Source organism: Sinohyriopsis cumingii, chromosome 12 (assembly GCF_028554795.1).
Source record: "Sinohyriopsis cumingii isolate HCF-2022 chromosome 12, ASM2855479v2, whole genome shotgun sequence".
NCBI classification, from domain to species: Eukaryota; Metazoa; Mollusca; class Bivalvia; order Unionida; family Unionidae; genus Sinohyriopsis; species Sinohyriopsis cumingii.
Genome location: NC_142972.1, coordinates 29,347,361 through 29,369,968, shown reverse-complemented (window position 1 = coordinate 29,369,968; position 22,608 = coordinate 29,347,361). Strand labels below are relative to the sequence as shown.

At 34.9% G+C, this 22,608-nt stretch overlaps 1 protein-coding gene across 1 annotated transcript in view; it reads right to left on the bottom strand.

The window, feature by feature from the left end:
• LOC149786164 (DNA-directed RNA polymerase I subunit RPA2-like) overlaps positions 1 to 22,608 on the bottom strand; it is a 182,786-nt gene that overhangs the window by 39,976 nt on the left and 120,202 nt on the right. Inside the window, exon 23 of the mRNA XM_089976517.1 lies at positions 12,409 to 12,463. Within this exon, the coding sequence (XP_089832643.1) occupies positions 12,409 to 12,463 (55 nt within the window). The remainder of the gene's footprint in view (positions 1 to 12,408; positions 12,464 to 22,608) is intronic.

The following is a 22,608-nucleotide window of genomic DNA, read 5'->3' as shown; positions in this document are numbered from 1 at the left end:
ATGTATTGGTAATACGGGATATTTCAAATTTACATTCGGTAAAAAAGGGAGAGGAGAAAGATGCACATGTTATTCGAATCATAGATTCGTATACGAATGCTACAAGGGACCGATAGAAAATGGATTTGTCATCGATCATATCGACGGAAATAAACTAAATAACAAACCTTCCAATCTCCGGGTTGTAACTCCGAGTGATAATAATAGATTTGGTAACACCGGCAATTATCCGAAATATTCGAGAGCTGTTAAATCAGTGAATCAAACAACAGGTGAGGAACTCGCCTTCGAGTCGATGTCTGCAGCTGCAAAACATTTCGTTATTGACTCACGTTCGGTACAACGAGTGGCAGAAGGAAAATACAACGCAACGTTTTCTTATGATGCTGATTCGTGGATTAAATTTTCCTATACTCGAATAATATTTGATTCGGAAAGCGACGAAGAATAATTGAATATTAACAAAAAGTATAATGGACGAAGAAACTATAAACGATATCATTGGAGCCATCAATGATCTGAAGAAAAAAATAGATCTTCCATCGGATCTAGATGTAAATAAAATTCGATCGGAATTCGAAACAATCATTCTAGGAAAACTTGAATATAAATATACGCTGCCATCCGAGTATAAATTAATAAAGAAAATCCAAATTGCGATGTACCAATCACTGGCAACAGTCAGCGATGGTCAGATCGAAGATTTCGTTAAATTATCGACGCTGGTAGAAAAAGCTAGATTGATTTTATCTGACGCATACGAATCAAGAAAAATTACAAGCTCACGCGTCAGACAGTTAAAAAGACTTGTCGATGAGAGTAAAGTTAGGAAATCTTCTGATTCCTGAATATCTCCACAAAACAAAAAAAAAAGATTAATTTTGAAAATTCCCCTGGTTTTTATTTATTTTTTTCGCCCATTTTTTCCCGTGGACAGATTTACGATCTTACTAGCAAATTGATACTAACAGTTTCTCCTCGTATATCAAGTAAATTTCCTTTCTGATCCGTTAGTTTGAAATTTATATTTGACAAAAATCGATTATGACATCGCAGGTAAAACGGATTAACTGGCTCCTTTATTATCAAATAACCAGGGGAGGCACTAGGAGAAAACGAATACAAGACAAATCCCTGATGGGCTTGATTCGACATTGACGAATCAACATTATAGCTACCCTCGACAACATCCGCGTGAAGATAAATCGCGATAACTTCCGTTATATTAACGATACCCGGTGATATATGCCGTCCACCATTAGTCGGATCGTTATTGTGTTTGAGAATCAATTCTGAATGTACTTTTTTAGTCCATGCGGCATGTAATTTCGGAAATAAATCATCAATGGTATCAATGACGGATTTTCTCATTTTATCAACGTCATAATCAGGAAATTTGAATTTTGGCAATGTTTCATTGGTTAATTCAAATACTCTCATGAATTTTTGTTTTTCTCCTGAGTTTTTGATCAACTCAAATTTGCTGATAGGAAGAACATAATCGGCAATTGATATATCGTCGACTATCGCCTGAATAAACATACTGTGATAATATTCAATATCATTCGCGAGTTGATTTAAAATCTTCACATGTTTGATAATTTCGCTACATGAACCTGATTTATTTAGGATGCATTCATGAAATGATCCCCGCAATAAATTTAATTGTAATTCGTGTTCTTGAATAAATTCGTCGAGGGTTCTTCTTACCAAGATACCGTCTATGGGGGCTATTATCCTGTTAATGTGGGTAGCGTCGAAGATTTTCACATCTGGAGGAATTTTAGGAAGAGGTAACCACGAGAGAATTCTTTCGTTAATAAAAGTGAAAGCGAACATTACTAGATTAAATTTGTGGTTGTTCATGAGATTGATAGCGCTGTGGATCAAAGGTTTGTGTTTTATATTTTCGTACCATCCTTCATCGGTTGTAAAATCCGATTTTTTTGGTTCCGGTAGTTCTGGAAGCGCTTCCTCGTACCAACCTGGAATAATAACATCTGGTTTTTCTGGTTTTATCAGAGGTGCGACCTCTGGCCAACCTAATATGTTTCTAATCGTTGATTGGTAAATATCTACCATGTACGGTGATTTTACTTCTATCATCGATGACAACGTCGGTTCATGTGCAGATATCTTTATCCCCGGATCAGCATCGCCGGTTATATTTGATATTCTAGTGGTGAATTCCTTATTCAGCTGATCAATTTCATAACTACCTGTTGGTATACCAACGACGATCCAATCAGGTGTTCCATCGGGTTTATTTTTATTTGCAAAAACAAGTGAATTATTTGGCATCAAATTACCGAATAACGTCGATCTAACATTGGGCCAGCTATTATAGACGCGCAACTGTGTTAACGCAATTTCGTTGACGTTGATTGGTGTTGAAAAATTAATGCTAAATTCTGGTTTCGTTGAACTTAGCGATATTAACGTTGTTGTCGGTGGTGTCGTGTTTGTCACGATCTGGGCTAACTCGGACATTATTAATATTCATTTGTTCAATCTCCGAGTAAATACTGATCATTGCAGAAAATTCTAGATCGGATATAATACCGTCGTTGAGACTCTCAGAAAGCAACGATGATAATCTCGAGTACGCATCATTGATTTTAGTTAGTTTATTTTTATACGATGATAATTTCTCACTCGTGCACGATGAGATTTTTTTCGCGATGATATTGAGAACGCCAGCGATTGTTGTTGTTGACGAGATTATTATTGTTACTACGATTGGCGCGATTGTTGTTACTGCGGATAAAATTATTCCTGTACCAGCGACTACCGCAGATACTGCGTAAACAGCAACATCAATAGTAACTAATCTGCGTTGATATTTCTTTATTTTTATCTGATAATCATCGAGGAGTTTTTTTTAGCGAATCCTGCCATGATCGCGCCTGATTGTAGCGATAATCCGATGCGGTCATTTATTAGTATCTTACGATAACAATTGCGGAATTACTGTTTATCCTGGAATACCAACTGTTTCCAATCCTGATAAATATTCGAAAATTACAAAATAGGGAATCGGTCCTGTGGTGGTTCTGTCTGGTGGTTCTAGATAATATTCTATATCGTAATCTTTACTTAGCGAAACAATAAAAAATCCAGGATAAAATTCATGGATTTTATGCCCCGATCGTACTTTAAATTTTATCTCAGAGATAACATATACTCGATATACGCCGGTAATTGGAGCGGAGAAATAAAATCCGGTACTGTCTGTATTAATATCCCAAGTATAATTATATGTCTTAAATACAAATGGCACATTGCAGGGTAGATTTTTTGTTTCTACCTCCGCTGGTATCGAAATTCGCGATAATTTTCCAAGGTTCATTGATGATACTTTTGTGTTGATTTCGTTGGCGCTTGTTGTTACGGCAAGAAGTTTCTCATTGATGGTTTTTATTTCTCCGTCGTACACTAATGTATCGACTTTCTGATGTACAAGAACAAACACATCGGTAACATTGTTGTTAATATCCGTAGTAAAATCTTCGATGTTTTTTATTTTTTCATCGTACACTGATGTATCGACCTTTAGGTTAATTTTTGCCGAAAGAGCGTTAATTCCCGCTTCGATCCTCAGAGCGGAGGCTGAAAAATCTAGTTTATCGAATTTTTCGTCCATTGCGGTATTTATCTTAGCAATTTCATTGTTGATGGATTTTATTTTTCCGTTGATATCATCGTTCGATACTTTATTTGCTGCGGCATTTGTCTTGGTAATTTCATCGATGATTTTTTTTATATCCTCGTCGATTTTTTTATTGAATTTACTTGATACGTCAAGTTTTTTAAGGTCGTTAGCTAATTTGTTAAATCTTTTTGTCACTCTGTCCTGAAGCTCGTCGTGTAATGTTTTATCGGCTTTTAGGAGTAACGCCGCTGATAGCTCACTATTTTTTTGTTTTATATCCGCGAGATCTGCCTTTGGTGGAAACTCTGCGATGATATCATTAATATCAGCGATAGATTTTAATACCATATCCGATTGACGAGTAAATTGACTGATATGATCATTATATTCTTCTCGCTTAATTATATCAGCTATTTTGACATTGCTAGTTTGTAATCGCCCTTCGGTATTTTGAAAAATAGCAACTTCGCCAGGATTCACTTCTGACAGCGATAGAAGATTGTTAATATCACTCTTGGTTGCAAACTTTGATGTATCGATGTCGCCTACCGCTTCCCTTTTTTCTTTTCTGAAGAGAGATCTACCGTAAATGTCAACCATGATATTTATCTACGGTATATTCAAATAAAATTTTGCGATAAGGGTTGGATGATTTTGAAATTGCATCAAGGACATTAATTGACTCCGGGCCGCATATTGGTGGATCTGTTAGTGTCTGCGTAGGAAGCGTCGAATACCAAACCGGAAGTTTTAGTTTTGACACGTACTTGATAAATTCGTTTGGTGGTGCTAATCCGTATGAGTCGAAATAAACAACTTCGCGAGGATTAATCGCGTAAGCAACCCAGTGAGTGCCAGGTCCAGAATTATCATCGAGATTTATTATTCCTGTCTCGGTACGATTCGGTTTATCCGGTAGTTGATCTCGCATAAATACGCCTCTGAAAAATTTTATTTTCTTTTTTTTTGCTTCACTTATTAAATCTAAATTTGAGGCTGGTAGGCTCGACTTAAACCGGATCCGTACGGGGGTCGTCTTAGATAAAGGCCCGATCCTTGTTTTTGTTTTAACAATCCTATGAGGTGAGGGAGAAGAAATCCTCCCTTTTTTTACGATATCTTCCTCCGGTAACTTTTTTTGCTATTGCGGAACCTATCCCTCCAAGCGCGCCTAATCCTAATGCTTTTGCACCTGCTATTACCGCGGGTATAAGCGCGGCTAATGGAAAAATACCACCTGTTTTTACCATATCTCTGATGGCGCCTATGGAAAGGCTCACATGAACACCAGTATTTGCTGATTTGGCCTTAGAGAAACGTTCACGTTGACTTTTACTCAACGATAGTTTGTTAGGTCCACCTTGAATTTGATCGTTTTTCAGGGTTAATTTCATACCGCATCGTTTTGATATTGCTGATTGGAGCTTTTTCACCTGACCCGGGGTCAGAGTTACACTAACGTGTTCGTATGGCATATTAATAACCGCTTAATCTAAATTTGGAATTTGTTACATGTTCTCTACGGGTGCATCGATGACTCTCATTCTTCCACTGATACCTTCCAGGATCATTGTTCTATCACTGAGAATAACCGCGATGGCTCTTGCGTTATTCCCCCTCGTGTTAATTCTGGCTTTGAAATGAATATCGACGACCGACTGCTTTACCAAATCAAGATGTTCCAAGGAAAAATAATAGATGGGATAGAGAGTATTAAAATCTAGTTGTGATATTTGCAATCCAGTATCAATATTTTGATCACGACCCATGAAACTTAGCAATCGATGATATGCGCGTGCCGTAGAATAATTTTCAAAATCGATGGTTATTTCTTCAGTTGGTTCTTGTTGACCGTTTATTCTCAACGAAACATTTGTTGCCTCGAATTGATCGAATATCATGTGACTATGTTCTTGATCGTTTCTATTCATGTTTTGTAGAGCAACAAAGATGTGTCTAGGTGCGGAAGAGCCCTGTTGTGAAGCAATTCGCCAAGTAAATATTCCTTTAATATTAACATTATCAGTGGAGTCGGTCATCGTTGTCAACCAGGACATGACAGATTTTCCTCCTTGATTCATAAATGATAATAATTTTTCTTCTATGATCATTGATGGAATTATCGCTGGCATCCACAAGGTAATTTTTTCAAGGACAACTTTACCGATATCAAGGGGATCCGCACTAAGTATTCGCCAGATGGCTCTATTATCATCGGCATCTCGAACGAAAGATATCGTATGCTTCGCTCCGTAAATAACTTTTCTAAAATGTCTGCAAAATCCAAAAATGTGAGATAGTGGAATTGCACAGGAAAATTTTCGATCGTCATCTTTTAGCATTTTTTTTCGTGTGTGAAATCCAAGATTGTAATTGTTCATGGGGGCAATCATTATAGGTGAAGTATCGGCGGCGGCAGTAGCAAGGGTATTCGTCGGTATACCGATATTAAAAGGAATATGTTCAGCATCATCAGAATTATCTTTGGCGAACATCATACTAGGGCCGGCTGATCTGGTAAAATCATCCGAATATCTTGCTAGGCCTATGATCGTCGTTGCTATATCAACGTTGTTCGTGATTGATTCGATCTCTTTTCCATCGATCATGTAAGTGGCGCTCTTGAATAATGCCATAATGCCGTTGTTGACAAATCCAACTTTAAAATCCTGTCCAAAGTTGGTACCATTATCCCTTATAATTTTTCCGACAAATTCGATATACGCCTCAGATGGAAGAAAATATCTTGTTGTATCGTGGACTTGCATTTCCTTGCGATTTCTCGCATTAGGTTCAACTACATCGTACGAGAAATACTGGAAATCTCGCACTGATGTATCCCTACCTACTGGCTCATCCATGTCAAATACTTCATTTGACACTTGTGCGAACATTTATTATTAAGAATATCATCTAAAACGAAGACCGCTGCCTGAAATGAAACTTGTATTTGCTAGATTTGTCTTAGCAACTTCCTGCGCTAGATTTGTCTTAGCAACATCCTGCGCTATATTTGTCTTAACAACTTCCTGCGCTAGATCATTTATTTTTTTATTTGCCGCGTCATTTATGACTTTACTGACTTCGGGTGGCATTTCTCTGGTGATAGGTAATTTGACGGGTTGCTTTTTACGAGTTAAACTTAATATTTTATTTTTGACAACATTAAAACCCTTACTGGCCAAATTACCGATACCAGAAACGGCAGTCTCGCCGATCTTTCCTATCGCTTTTAATCCTAATTGTTTGATAGCGGGTCCGATTTTAGGTACTATTCGTGTTACGAGACTTCCAATAATATCACCGAATCCATTACCGTGAATATATTTGTACACGGGCAATCGAGAGTTTACTATGCGGACCTGCTTAGGTCTGCGCTGATGTTTGTGAACAATCATGTTATTTCAATTGTATTGATTTAATCGATGAGTTCATCGACAAACTCTTTATAAATGTGAGAATCGATGATACCACCGCGAAATAATCGCTGACAAATATCTGAGGCTTCGTTGACTACTTCACGGGAGTTATTTCCGGCTCGTTTTCCTCCGATTAACACTTCGAGGCGAGATACATCGTTAACAACACTGTCAGGGCAAATGGTATATCCGCTTCCTGTTTTTGGTTTTGAAAATGACGACGGTGATAATACATCCTCGAATTTTTCTTCTTCTTCTTCACCTAATTTTTTTACTTTTTCTTGAAAAGACTTGAATCCAGGATGATTAGGGTCTATTTTTTCTCCCCTAGCAGCAAAATACACAACAGGGACCCATTCATCGGGGGTATATTTATCTATTTTTTCAGTATGTAAATATTTACCCCTCTCACTGTATTTTCTTGCAATTTCAGTCAATTCGCCGTGATATAATTTTTTAAAACCTGACGGTGTAAAATCGTCCTTGGGAAACATTCTAGTGATTCTTAAAAACTCCATTGGTCCTGTAGGAAACGGTTCATTTGCAAATTTATCAAATGCTTTGAATCTCTCATCTTTGCTCATGACTCGAGGTAAATCAAACTTTATCCGAAATATTGCCTTATTCCATTTATCTCGATCAAAATATTTTAATCCCTCATTCGTTAAACACGTATCTTTATCATAAAATTTTTTTCTTGCATAGTATCCAAGTTCATCAAGATTATTAGGATTAATATTTTCTAAATCTTTTCTTATCGAAATAAAACCTTCTATTTTAAAATATTTAGTTTTCATATTCTCGAGAGGATCGGTTCCTTTTTTCTTTTTTTTCTCTTCCTCCTCTCTCTTCTTTCTTAGTTGTTCTTCTTCTTCTTTTTTTAGTTGTTCTTCTTCTTGTTCTTCTTCTTGTTCTTCTTCTTGTGTTTGTTTTTCTTCTTGTTCTTCTTCTTTCACACTTGGTTGTTCCTCTTCTTCTTTTAATTCTTCCAAAAATTCCCCCAGCAAATGTTTCGGTGATGTTTGTGGTGTTGGTGTTAGTGATGTTTGTGGTGTTGGTGTTCGTGGTGTTGATGCTCGTGATATTTGTGGAGATTCCGCTTGTGCTTGCCGCAATTGTTCTCGTAAATCTCGCGTTTGTGCTTGTATCTGTGCTTTTGTTCGTGCTTGCTGTATTTGTCCTTGTAGCTTTTGTGTTTGTGCTCGCACTTGCGCTTGCGTTTGTGCTTGACGCGTTTGTGTTTGTTCTTGATGAATTTGCTCAAGTCGACCAGGAACCACCCGAGAATGTTGCTCGATATCTCTTATCATAGGAATAACCCCGATATCCCTAAGTTCCTTATCTTTCTTTTGTTTGCCATACGCGAATTCTTCGAACGCTCCAGTAACTGGACTCAGCCATTTTGACGATACCTCACCAATATGTTGCTGAGTATCATCGTACTCACGAACTTTTTTCCTAAATAATTGTTTTGTCGGGATGAGCTTCCTTATTGCCGCTAATTCTTCTCGCGTTAATCTTGCAGAATGAGGTTCTCCAACTCTACTAATTTTCCGACTCATCTTATTTTCAACTATATTGTTTTAATGCTAGATAAAATTAGTATCTGCAGCCTCAATCTTGCGTGCACACTCGACACCCGATTATTTTCCCACCCCCTCCCGAAAAGTTGTATTTTTTCCTTGTCCAGAATGATATATTTTACACATAAAAAATGCACTCTGGGTCGAATTTACGCAAATTAGTTTTCGTGGGAAGGTTTATTTATGCAATCTGAGGCTTCTACGGAGAAAGTTTGCGTAGGAAGCTTTATTTTGCTGGAACCGTCTGGTCTGTAGAACTTCCCTGCTGCTCAAATGTCAAGACTCGGTATTAATGCACTTTAAATGTTAAGACTATGTATTAGTGTTTGACATGTTACAACTCAGTATCAATGCCTTTAAAATGTTAAGACTCTTTATTAATGCATCTGAAATGTTAAGACTTTGTATTAATGGGTCTGCAATGTTGAGATTAATGAGTTTGAAATGTATTTTCTACATCAGTTGCTGTATTAAATTGATTCCAAAATTTAACTGTATATGCCTTAAGATGGTACCTTGTTATACTATTCCAGTTTCTTCATCTGCAATAGCATAAAGCAACCATTCAATCATGGTATAAGCTCAAACATCAGTACCCTTATCGTGTTACAAGCTCGTACAGTTGTAAGCATTTTATCGGAAAAGTTTCTCTCCGGAGTCCTTGACATTAAATAGTTTCTTTCTACATGTTTTATGACTTGCTAGATAAAAGAATAAATTCTGAAATATGGCTATTAGTGTGAAGCTTGAAATTTCAAATAAAAATGGGGAACAAAATAAAGGAATGGTATTATAATATCTGATAAAATTCTGTTAAATATATGACAGAGAGGAACTATTTCAAGACTATTACAATACTATGAAAAATATGGACAGAGAGGAACTATTTCAAGATAGCATGTTTTCTAACCGATGCTTTAAAAATCCACTTGTCTGATGCTTGGGATAAACCGACATTCAGCTCAGGCAAGCTCAATTTTGCAAAGTATTTGCCCACGGGCAAATCACAAAATTAAGAGGGGACTATGTTTAGTTGTTCATAATGCTTTATAGTCTGCATGTTTTATACTCTGTAAGCTTGACACCATATGTATATCATCATCTTTATTTTGCATCTATATCTACCTCAGTCTTCTATTACAAAACTAAACCCAGATCCTGTCATCTACTGATCCTTTATTTCTTGCAATATACTGTCAAAGTTGGTTATTTCCAAAATGTAGTCAATATCAATGCCAGTCTCACATAACATTGTGATTATTTACTATTCCAAGCAAGATCTGACAAACAGGGAATATATTTTTATTTTTTATTAATTACAATCATAATATTTTTTATGTCTATAGGATTTGTCAACTTTTATCCTAATCAAGGTGATAAATGTTAATTATATAATTTGTGAGAATGTATTTGTAAATAAAAGGCACTCATCTCAAATAATCAGATACCTGAATTTCTTTAACAGCACAATCAGTGTTCCAAATATATAACATAACCAAGTAGTGCTTATCGTCTATTGCTTAGGTAACAATTAAAGAAGACCAATACATAATGTTTGGATTATTATCAAATGGATGAAAATAAGTATTCTCGAATCATTTTCAAAATAGTTGGATTGTCATAGATTGTTTTGATGCATGTTGCTGATTTCAAGATGCCTACGTGATAACTGGGAAGTCAAAGAATAATAAGCATTTTCACTTCATTCAGTTGTATCAATAAATCATTACAAAATGTTTAGATTTCATCATTGTTGATTTGGTGAAGAATTGAGACTGCCAGCACATCTAGGCATAAAGGAAACGATTAAGTTTCCACAAACCAATCTAATTAACCTGTTTCAAAGAAAAATAATCGTTTAACTATAAGGTCTTTCCTTAAACATCTCTCACCCTCTCTTTAAAAGCATAAGTATTTCTGACCCATTTATCAGTCTAGCTATCTACTTGTAGATGTCCATCTCTGAGCTTCTGTGTACATTTGAACCCTAATGTTTCTTCTCTTCTATATACCTTTCTACATGTACTATTTATTTGCATAATGTTTCAATTGTAAACAATGACAAAATTAAAACAAAAGTTCTTTATTTGTAACCCCCCCCCCCATATGATTTCCTTAAAATACCACACATTTTATTTCACCTAATGTTATAACTTTAGTTGTGATATTATCTTGTCATATTCTGATGCAAGCTCAAATCACCTGAAAGCAAATTCAATTCTGAAGTCATTCCTTTAAGCAAGTTAACTTTCAGAACAAAATTGTTAAGCTGTGTTTATAACATTCTCTGATCAATTAGTGTTAAAATTTAAAGGCAAAATGAAAAACTGCTGGCTACAAAAAATTATGTAATTAATAATTAGAACCAGTAGTGTGCATCACAAAAGGTACTCTTCTCTGAAAAAGAAGAACTTGTGCTCGGAAATCAGTATTTGGGGAAGATGGGCATTTTGGGGCCATAATTGTTCTACATGATGACATGGAATGTTGGAAATCAAACTCTGTGTCTCATCAAGCATAAATCTGCATGTAAAAATTAGCTGAAATGCAACAAAGTACATTAAACTTATGCAACAAAGTACATTAAACTTATGCAACAAAGTACAGTAAAGTTATGCTGCAGAAACTGGAGTCAGGAGGATGGCAAGCAGGGGAAATAATCCAGTAAATGCTGTTATCAAACTCTGTCATGATCTCATCAACATGAAGCCACTTGGTTGAAAATCCATTATGTTTTGGTGAAGTTTCAGCAGCCAAAGTAAGCAGGATGGATAAACAGGGTTCCATAACTCTCCTAAACAAGACTTGCCCCAAATAAAACTCATTCAATGTTCATACCAAACTTGATCACAATATGCTTAACAGTTCTTCAGGGCTCTGGGTGGCTGAATGGTCTAAGGTGCTTTCTTCTGAAGATCACTGACATCTCAACTCTGTCCCAGTGGGTTCAAGTCATGGCATTGGCCAATGCAAGTATGTGAGAAAATCTGACAGCAGCTTCCTGTGGGTTGTTGGTTCTTCATGGGGTATTCCTGGGTTCTTCCTCCATCAGACATACTGGCCTCCATGTATAACCTATCCTGTGCTGAAAAATGGCGTTAAGCCCACAACAAAAACAACAACAGGTTTTTTTTAGCAACAAAGTTAATTTTTCTGGCCAAAACTCTACACAAAATCATGCTGATGAAATAATGCCATACAAAGCACATGTAGGGTTATGAGACAACAATACACATCAAATCACATGAAAATATGTTGACTGGTTCCTGAACTATGCTGGTGAGAAGGACCTGTTGTAGTGGATATGCAATACAGATAGAAAAAGGCAATAACTTCATCAAAATTGGACCTGAAAAGACAAAACCTTTAAAAGGAACAACTACATGTGATAAGATGAAAAGACAAAACCTTTAAAAGGAACAACTACATGTGATAAGATGAAAAGACAAAACCTTTAAAAGGAACAACTACATGTGATAAGATGAAAAGACAAAACCTTTAAAAGGAACAACTACATGTGATAAGAAATGTTCCTACTAAATAGCATCAATTTTTGTTGAAGAATTATGCTGGTTACAAGAAGTGTGAACAAACAGACAGGTGGACAGATGGATGGATGGATGTAGTGTTCCCATATATCACTATGTGGGCACTAAAAATTATAAAAATTATTTATAGAATCTGCCAACAGAATTAATGTTTTAATATATTCAATGATACAGACATATGTCTGTATATAAGGAAAAATTCCTACCAAATATAAGTTGTGTCTGCCCTCTATCTTGCACCATCTCTTGAAGGTCCACAAACTGAAAGAAACAAAGCAAAACTAGAGAGACAAGCAAGCAGTTAGGAACCTGCAAAATGAAGACAATTTTCCATGCTTATCTCTTGTACTGATACACCTTTCCTGACCTTTACTAGTAACCTCAGGTAAGGGCAATACAATTTACTGACACTTTACCCACCCTCTAATCATATTCTCAGAATAGGGTCACAAAAGTTTTGAAACCATTACACAAACCAGTAACCCATGGGTTTTAAGCCTCCGACTTAATCATACAGGAAGGGTCCCAAACATCAGCGTGCATATATCTAAACACATGAATACATGGATACCACAGTCCCTTCAACACCCCACCCATTTCTGTGCTTCTGTTGTGCAGCATGAAGATAAAATATTATTTTGTTGTACTTTGATATGCTCCAATTAATACAAAATATAATATTTCTGAGCAATATGAACTGGCTTTAAAAAAACTGCTTATAAGACATACCAGACTCTGACCAAAGTGCTGGAATGAGCTAAGACATACCAGACTTTAATCCAATTGCTGGATTGAACTAAAACATACCAGACTTTAATCCAATTGCTGGATTGAATTAAGACATACCAGACTTTAATCCAATTGCTGCAATGAACTAAGACATACCAGACTTGAACCCAATTGCTGGATTGAACTAAGACATACCAGACCTTAATCCAACTGCTGGATTGAACTAAAACATACCAGAATTTAATCCAATTGCTGGAATGAACTAAGACATACCAGACTTTAATCCAATTGCTGGAATGAACTAAGACATACCAGACTTTAATCCAATTGCTGGATTGAACTAAAACATACCAGACTTTAATCCAATTGCTGGAATGAACTAAGACATACCAGACTTGAACCCAATTGCTGCAATGAACTAAGACATACCAGACTTGAACCCAATTGCTGGATTGAACTAAGACATACCAGACCTTAATCCAACTGCTGGATTGAACTAAAACATACCAGAATTTAATCCAATTGCTGGAATGAACTAAGACATACCAGACTTTAATCCAATTGCTGAACTGAACTAAAACATACCATACTTTAATCCAATTGCTGGAATGAACTAAGACATACCAGACTTTAATCCAATTGCTGGATTGAACTAAAACATACCAGACTTTAATCCAATTGCTGGAATGAACTAAGACATACCAGACTTGAACCCAATTGCTGGATTGAACTAAGACATACCAGACCTTAATCCAATTGCTGGATTGAACTAAAACATACCAGAATTTAATCCAACTGCTGGAATGAACTAAGACATACCAGACTTTAATCCAATTGCTGGATTGAACTAAAACATACCAGACTTTAATCCAATTGCTGGAATGAACTAAGACATACCAGACTTTAATCCAATTGCTGGATTGAACTAAAACATACCAGACTTGAATCCAATTGCTGGAATGAACTAAGACATACCAGACTTGAACCCAATTGCTGGATTGAACTAAGACATACCAGACCTTAATCCAATTGCTGGATTGAACTAAAACATACCAGAATTTAATCCAACTGCTGGAATGAACTAAGACATACCAGACTTTAATCCAATTGCTGGATTGAACTAAAACATACCAGACTTTAATCCAATTGCTGGAATGAACTAAGACATACCAGACTTTAATCCAATTGCTGGATTGAACTAAAACATACCAGACTTGAATCCAATTGCTGGAATGAACTAAGACATACCAGACTTGAACCCAATTGCTGGATTGAACTAAGACATACCAGACCTTAATCCAATTGCTGGATTGAACTAAAACATACCAGAATTTAATCCAACTGCTGGAATGAACTAAGACATACCAGACTTTAATCCAATTGCTGGATTGAACTAAAACATACCAGACTTTAATCCAATTGCTGGAATGAACTAAAACATACCAGACTTGAACCCAATTGCTGGATTGAACTAAGACATACCAGACCTTAATCCAATTGCTGGATTGAACTAAAACATACCAGAATTTAATCCAACTGCTGGAATGAACCAAGAAATACCAGACTTTAATCCAATTGCTGGAATGAACTAAGACATACCAGACTTGAACCCAATTGCTGCAATGAACTAAGACATACCTGACTTTAACTCAACTGCTTAAATGAACTAAGACATACCAGACTTGAACCCAATTGCTGCAATGAACTAAGACATGCCAGACTTTAATCCAATTGCTTGAATGAGCTAAGACATACCAGACTTTAATCCAATTACTGCAATGAACTAAGACATACCAGACTTTAATCCAATTGCTGGAATGAACTAAGACATACCAGACTTGAACCCAATTGCTGCAATGAACTAAGACATACCAGACTTTAATCCAATTACTGCAATGAACTAAGACATACCAGACTTTAATCCAATTGCTGGATTGAACTAAAGCATACCAGACTTTAATCCAATTGCTGGAATGAACTAAGACATACCAGACTTTAATCCAATTGCTGGAATGAACTAAGACATACCAGACTTTAATCCAATTGCTAGAGTGACCTAAGACATATCAGACTTTAATCCAATTGCTAAAAGGAGCTAAGACATACCAGACTTTATTCCAATTGATGGAATAAATTAAGACATACCATACCTTTAACCCAATTGCTGCACTGAACTAAGACATACAAGTCAATCTTAGCCCATTACATTATTTTACCTTATACAACAGCTGTACTGTCAAATTCAACAGACTAATAATATTCATCATGATGAATACACACAACTATTCATATGCAAGGACCCAATTGTATGTAAACTAACAGCAATTCACATGCAAGGACCCAATTATATGTAAACAAACAACAATTCATATGCAAGGACCCAATTATATGTAAACAAACAACAATTCATATGCAAGGACCCAATTATATGTAAACAAACAACAATTCATATGCAAGGACCCAATTATATGTAAACAAACAACAATTCATATGCAAGGACCCAATTATATGTAAACAAACAACTATTCATATGCAAGGACCCAATTATATGTAAACTAACAGCAATTCACATGCAAGGACCCAATTATATGTAAACAAACAACTATTCATATGCAAGGACCCAATTATATGTAAACAAACAACTATTCATATGCAAGGACCCAATTGTATGTAAACTAACAGCAATTCACATAATTTTCATGCATTAGTGATTACACCACTCCCTCAATAACTCACACCCTGACAACTCACAAACCCACTTTTAATGTGGGGTCAGGCATAGATCCCATTTTTTGGGGCTAAAAATTACCCCAAAAATTAATCCCTCTTTGTTGAAGAAAATCGCGCTCACAGATGGTAACTGAAAATTTGATATATTGCTCATTTTATCATTGAACATGGCAAATAGGATCTGCAAATTTGAATCAACATTATGAAATTGTCCACTTTTAATAATATGTCATTATTTTTTTTTACTTTTTACAAACGACATTCTTTGGCTACCATAAGTAACAATATTTAATGAAATTTCGATCAATGAAAATGTCACTAATGTCTACTGGAGGCAGTACTTTGCTAAATAAAAACCAATTAAATACATTTTTTATTAAGTGTAATTTATATTTTATTTTCATCATTTGTTCAGGTTTAAGTTTGATGATCATAAATGCAATGTGCCCTCTTGTATTCAAATGTAAAATGTGTCAATCTACTGTAACAGTTATGTCTGCAAGCATTTGTCTGAGAACCTATTAAGTGCCAACTGTCTTTTGATATCTGACTTGTGGAGGTATTTTTTGTATTGTTGCATTGAATTAAAAGCTGGCCTACTTTGTATTATCACATTCATTGCATCTTTTTGTATTAAATAAAAGATAAGGAATGAAAGAAAAGTTAAAAAGCAAGCAAATCCTATATGCGTGTAGATCTAATGGCCCCGGTCGTATACTGAGTGAACTCATTTAAATTGATCAATCAAACACTCTTAAAAATGTTATTGTGTACTTAATATAACTAGACTACCTTAAATTACCCTACTCAATCATAAATGTGAATAAAAATATCAAGGCAACCAAGCAAAATTAATAGTTCATCAAATCAAGAGCTTTGTTTCACAGATATGAATCACTGCTCCACAAGTGAGCTTCAGCAAAATATTGCACTTAAAGATATCCGCATGGATGAGAATTAGTTTCACTAATATTTGCAATAAAATCACAGCATCAATATTTTACTAACTGAAAAGTACAAAAACTGAGTTTCAATGCAGACGATTGCTACATGATATAAGTGAATCTTGTTTCTTGGTGTATGATTATTTAGTCTGCTACTCTGCTTTTTAAATCCATGCTTCAAACTTTGCTCTACCATAATAAGCTGGGAACCAGACTAATCAGCAACTAAATTCATGACGTAATACACAAATGTTTTCGCATACACATGAAGGTTGTTGAAAACAGTTGAAATAATGTTAATGAATTTTCAGATATTGGGCATCTTAAAAATAAATGTAATTTGTACAGAATAACATGTAACTTCATTACAAAATTGCTTTATTGACAAATATTCTCAAAGCAGTTACAAAACGATCATTCAACCACTGTAAAGACTATTCCCCCCACAGTGGTTTTGTCCAGAGGAGATTGTGTAACTCATATTTCTTGGAGGTCTCTCAGTAATTCATGCCCTTGCTTATAATGTGGACTATGTTTTTTGACCCTGCTGTGTGTGCAAGTTATTGAGGGTGAGATGTTCCTTGGTAAGTTACTACTAGCCATCCGGCTTCCCATGAAATGTATTAAGTTCATTCAGGTTCTTATACTCTTTCATATGTACAATGTACATTTGACAAGCTATGGGTAACCCATCACAATATATAATATAGAGTCATTATTATATGCTCATTTTTTTCTCCGTTAACTTTGCATTGTCAGAATCGTTCAATATTTTTACGATATTGAACTTGTGTGCAATTCATGCTGAAAACTCACGTGAATAAAAGAACTACTTTCTATTGTAAACAATGGATACAGACGCCAGCACTTTTGATTTATTTTATTTGTCCATGGATGAAGTAAATCAATTGAATGAACTAAAGCAGATGTTTTGTGGACTGCCATATACCAGCTGCTTTGGAAAATTCCATGTTAACTTTTTTAGTACAATGTTTTGGATTTAGGCAAGCTATAGATACCAGACAGGGTCATTACAAATAACATGCAAGTGACAAGACATAAACTGTCTTCTTTCTGGTAATATGAATGGCAAAAACTATACTTAGAGTTTAAAATCCTGAATTTTCTCAAAATGTACTTTTTTAGTTCTGCAAATCCGAATTAAATTAGCCATATCATGGGTTCTCAAGCATGATTACACATTTCAAAATTGTACTGTAATTTCGACTATATTCCAAGTGCAATTACATCCTCCTTACTGCACTCAAAATGAAATAAACATTATATTCCATAGCGTCTTTTTGATCATTGCAATTGAAAGTCTTCATATTTTTCCCACATTATGATTTCAAACATTCAGTGGCAGAACAGAAAAACACCTGCATATGTCAACAGTAAACTGCTCCATCGCCGCTGAAATCTGATGTACTTCATTTAGAATTGTCACATAAATCCAGTCCATAATCTTTAAATTTTGTAGAAATGGCAAAAATACCAAAATCTATTTATTCCAGATAAAATGGAAAAGTTGTTGCAATGCACATTCATTAACAATATTACTCCAAATTTAAATTTTAAGTAGACCAAAATGCCATTTTCTTTTGAAAGTTATGTTTAGCGCGTGACAAAGTTAAAATTTATCTTGTCCGAGTTATGTGTGCATTAACACTGTTGTTGTGTAATGATGAATCTGTGCTTGTGTATTTAGTTCGGAATATGGCATACATTCAGTTACTTTGTCTTGTGTATTTTTGTTTACATAATTAAGCCTTAGGTAGAATAAGAAAATGAGCATATAATAAAAAGGTTACTGCATTTGTATGGGGGAAAAAAAACTTCTTCCAACTATGCTGGCCATAAAGTTCATTCTGTGAAGGTTGATATATATATATATATATATATATATATATATATATATATATATATGGCCATAACCTAAACACAAACACTTAACCCATATTAGTAAAATATAAAATGTAGAAGCCAGTGACCTTCTTTGGATGTAAGGATCTAGAATCAGTACAGATGCATCCATTTAGCAATTTTCATAATTCTATGATCAGAGGCACCCAAACAATGAACTTAAAACACAAAATTTCCACAGCCTTGCTGGAACACAAAGTACAGGTCACAGAGACCTACATCTGTATTAAGGATACAGTAATTATAAAGACGCATCTCCTCATCAAATTTCATGATTCTAGGTAGGACAGCATGCATGTAGTATGCCAGAAACACATGTGGTCAGGAGCTAACTTTAAAGACCAGGTAAAAATAAAATGTAAAATATAGGTCAAAACAACCTACTTCTGCAATGAGTAGATGTCATCAAGATGCATTTCCTCACCATGTTTCAAGATTCTAGGTAGGACAGCATGCATGTAGTATGCCAGAAACACATGTGGTCAGGAGCTAACTTTAAAGACCAGGTAAAAATGAAATGTAAAATATAGGTCAAAACAACCTACTTCTGCAATGAGTAGATGTCATGAAGATGCATTTGCTCAACAAGTTTCATGATTCTATAAACAGAAATGTATGTAGATTACAAGCAAAAAACATCTGGCATGAGCTAAATGCAAAATTTTAAGCCAAGTCAGCAAAATGTGAAAATTTTTCAAAGTAACCTTCTGTTTATGGGTGTGGTGCTAACAAAGAAGAATACAATACAAAAGTTTATTGTTTCAAGCATGAACAGTTAAAATAACTTTTTATAAGATATAATCATGGTTTCAATGGTAGAAAATTGTTACTATCTTTTCAAGACTGGTGATGAATTTCTACATATAAATCATAACAAAAACATCTGGATTCTTTTATTTCTCTTTAATACCATAACAAAACAAAAATACATGGAAACCTGTGAAGCACATCTTGTACGATTTAACATTTTTCAGCACACGATAGGCAATACATAGTGGCCAGTATATTTGGTGGGGGTTGAACTCAGCAAAACCAGGAGAATTACCATGAGAAGCCACTGCCAAGCTTTCTCAGATTCTCATGTTAATTGTTGTTGTTTTGGGTTTAATGACATTTTTCAGTGCATGATAAGCTCTACATAGCAGCCTGTTTACCTGGTGGAGGAAGAAAAGCCTCAGTAAGAACCACTGACACATGGAAAGCTACTGGCAAGCTTTCTCACAAGCCTGAGACTCAGACCCATGTTGATGATATTTCTTATTTAATACTAACGAGGGGATAATCCTGGAAACTTTGAACTGTTGCTATCAACCATAACACAGGATTAAATTTTTTTAAATACATCAATTGAAATAGCAGATCCTACTCATATAAGTCATTTTTATACAATGGCCAGAATAACTGTCTTGAAGTACAGGTCCAAATATGATAATTTCACACAATGCCATGGGAAATATTACCACTTACATTATTAATTTCTTATGATAATCCCACTGCTGAAGAATGATAAATAGTGCCAGATTTACCATGTTTACTTTCAATTACAGTAAAGTTTACTAAGAAAGAATAATATAACTTGACTGTAATTTGCTGATGCTCAACTGATATCCACATTAATAAAATTTACTTATGTCATATCAAGTGGAAATTGAACTGTCAAAATTAGTGAGCATAACGCTCATAGTGACTTGGAAAAACTAGTAAATTATGACAAATAATTTTCTGAAATACTGGATTATGCAATTATTAAACTGAACTGAATTTAACATGTCAAGAATCATAACAAAAATTGTCAGATATGGAATTAAAGCAGACAGATTTAATTCAGCAAAATGACATTATAAAGATATAAGAAGCATTTGTACAAAAGTAATTAAAGACAGCAATTTTTAAAAGAAATTATGTTTCTCCATGAATAGTTATCCACTCACATTACAGTGGGAATATTAGCCTGCAATCTCGTGAATCCAGCCCCACTAATAGATGACAATCGTCTTTCCCCGTCTATATAGACAAAGGGCAATAACTCTTGCCTATAACCTGCCCTTGGTACTGCCAGGTGTAACCAGATTTTAGCTTTGCTGTTCAGACCACTCAACATACAAATTCATCCTCTGATAATCCAACCATTTTTCTGTCCCTATGGGTCCACCCAACATTCCTTTTGGATTTATTGTACAGACTTATCGATCTACTGCAGGTTGTATGCATTATTTTAAAATTTCTGCCAATATTAGAGTGTTTTTGTCACCTTCCTGGACTTTGTCTTTTAAAACCACCTTCCCACCACACTTATGATGGACCTTATACAACGTTATTATGAGTTAGCATACCTCTGACTTTGTTCACTTACTCCATATGCTGCATGGCATCGCTGATGTACATTTTTTTTCTCAACTACATTGGAAATGCACGTAATCATGTATACTTAAATGTGGTATAAATTAAATATTTGCATAGTATTTACAGTCTTGTTTAAATTATAATGAAACCAAGTGTCCTTTCATTGAAAATTTATTCATCTCAGGCTATATCAAAGATGTAATGTACATCAAGCTGAATTATATATATATATATATATATATATATATATATATATATATATATATATATGTAGTTACATGTTTAGGCTCGAATAAACAGTAACACAGAAAGAGTGAAAACAATAAGCTTTTTAAAATTTAACAAATAATTTTTTCCCCTGGAATTATTATGTAAAAATAAAAATAATATGAACTTACAGTTTTATAGAATCAAATCCAAAAATAATCCAAGAATAATCCACAAATTAATTTGCAAAAGTCCTATTAATAAATGTTCTAATAATTTCAAGTTCAAATCCTGATGCAAATCCAAGATGGATGACGATGACGTATGCTATAGTCAGTACTGTGCTTATCTACAGTTTCTTGTAGAAATACAAATAATGGCACTCCGGTGTTGGGAATCCAAATTAAATTTGTAAGCAATGTCTTTCCAAAATTTCTGTGTAAGAACTCCTCAAAATATTTCCAGAAAAAATTAATCCTTTTGAAATCCAACTGATCTGAAGAAAATTATAACTCAAAATCTGGCTACAACAAAACAACTTGACATCAGTGTGAAAAGCCCAAAACTGAGAAATCTCTCTCTACGCATCTCTATTAAACCTAACAAATGCGCAGTAATGGAAAAACCAGAATTGTGAAATCGAATCATGATTGTGTTTATGTCACATACACCAAAAATGACCCTGACAAATACCAATCATTTTAAAATAAAACAAGACTTGTTTATGAAGGTTGCTACAAATTCTGAAACAAGGTCAGGATTTAGATCAACACCTGGTGTTTACAAAAAGAATGATTCATGTCAACTGATTTTCTGCAAAAAATATCATCTCCAGTGAATAAATTTACATTATAATAGCATATAATAGAATAAAAAATTTAAAACTGACAAATAATTAAATTAAAATAAATATGAATTAAATCAGATATACTTAACAATATTGTCACAAATACAAATGATAAATTTAGCATATTTTAAAAATATTTTTTAAAAAAACAGACCCCAACTATTTTTTGCAGGTGTGTGATTTTCCTTTGAACTCCACAATTTTCTTCTAAATTACAGGAAGAAAATGTTTCCATTAAATAGCATAGTACTTTTGTCACCTGGTGAGGGGGTGGGGTAGATAGGAACTTTTCCAGCAAAAAATGAAACATGCAACTGCAAAAGAAAATTTAGCCACCCTCCTGCCAAGATATAATGCATTACTTGTATATGGCACCATGGGCAATATTTAACCACTGATTTGTATATAGTACCATGGCCAATATTTACCTGATTTGTACAATTAATAATATTTTGGAGGACCCAGGTGACCAAGTGGTCTAAAGCATTCACCTTTATTGATCACTGCTATCTCACTTCTGTCCATGTCAGTTCGAGTCTCAGGCTTGGCCAATGTGGGTATGTGAGAAAGCTCCCAGTAGCTTCAAGTGGGTCAGTGGTTCTTATTGGGGGTTTTCACGGGCTCTTTCTCCACCTGTTATACTGGCTGCCATGTACAGCCTTTTTTTGTCCTGAGACATGGAG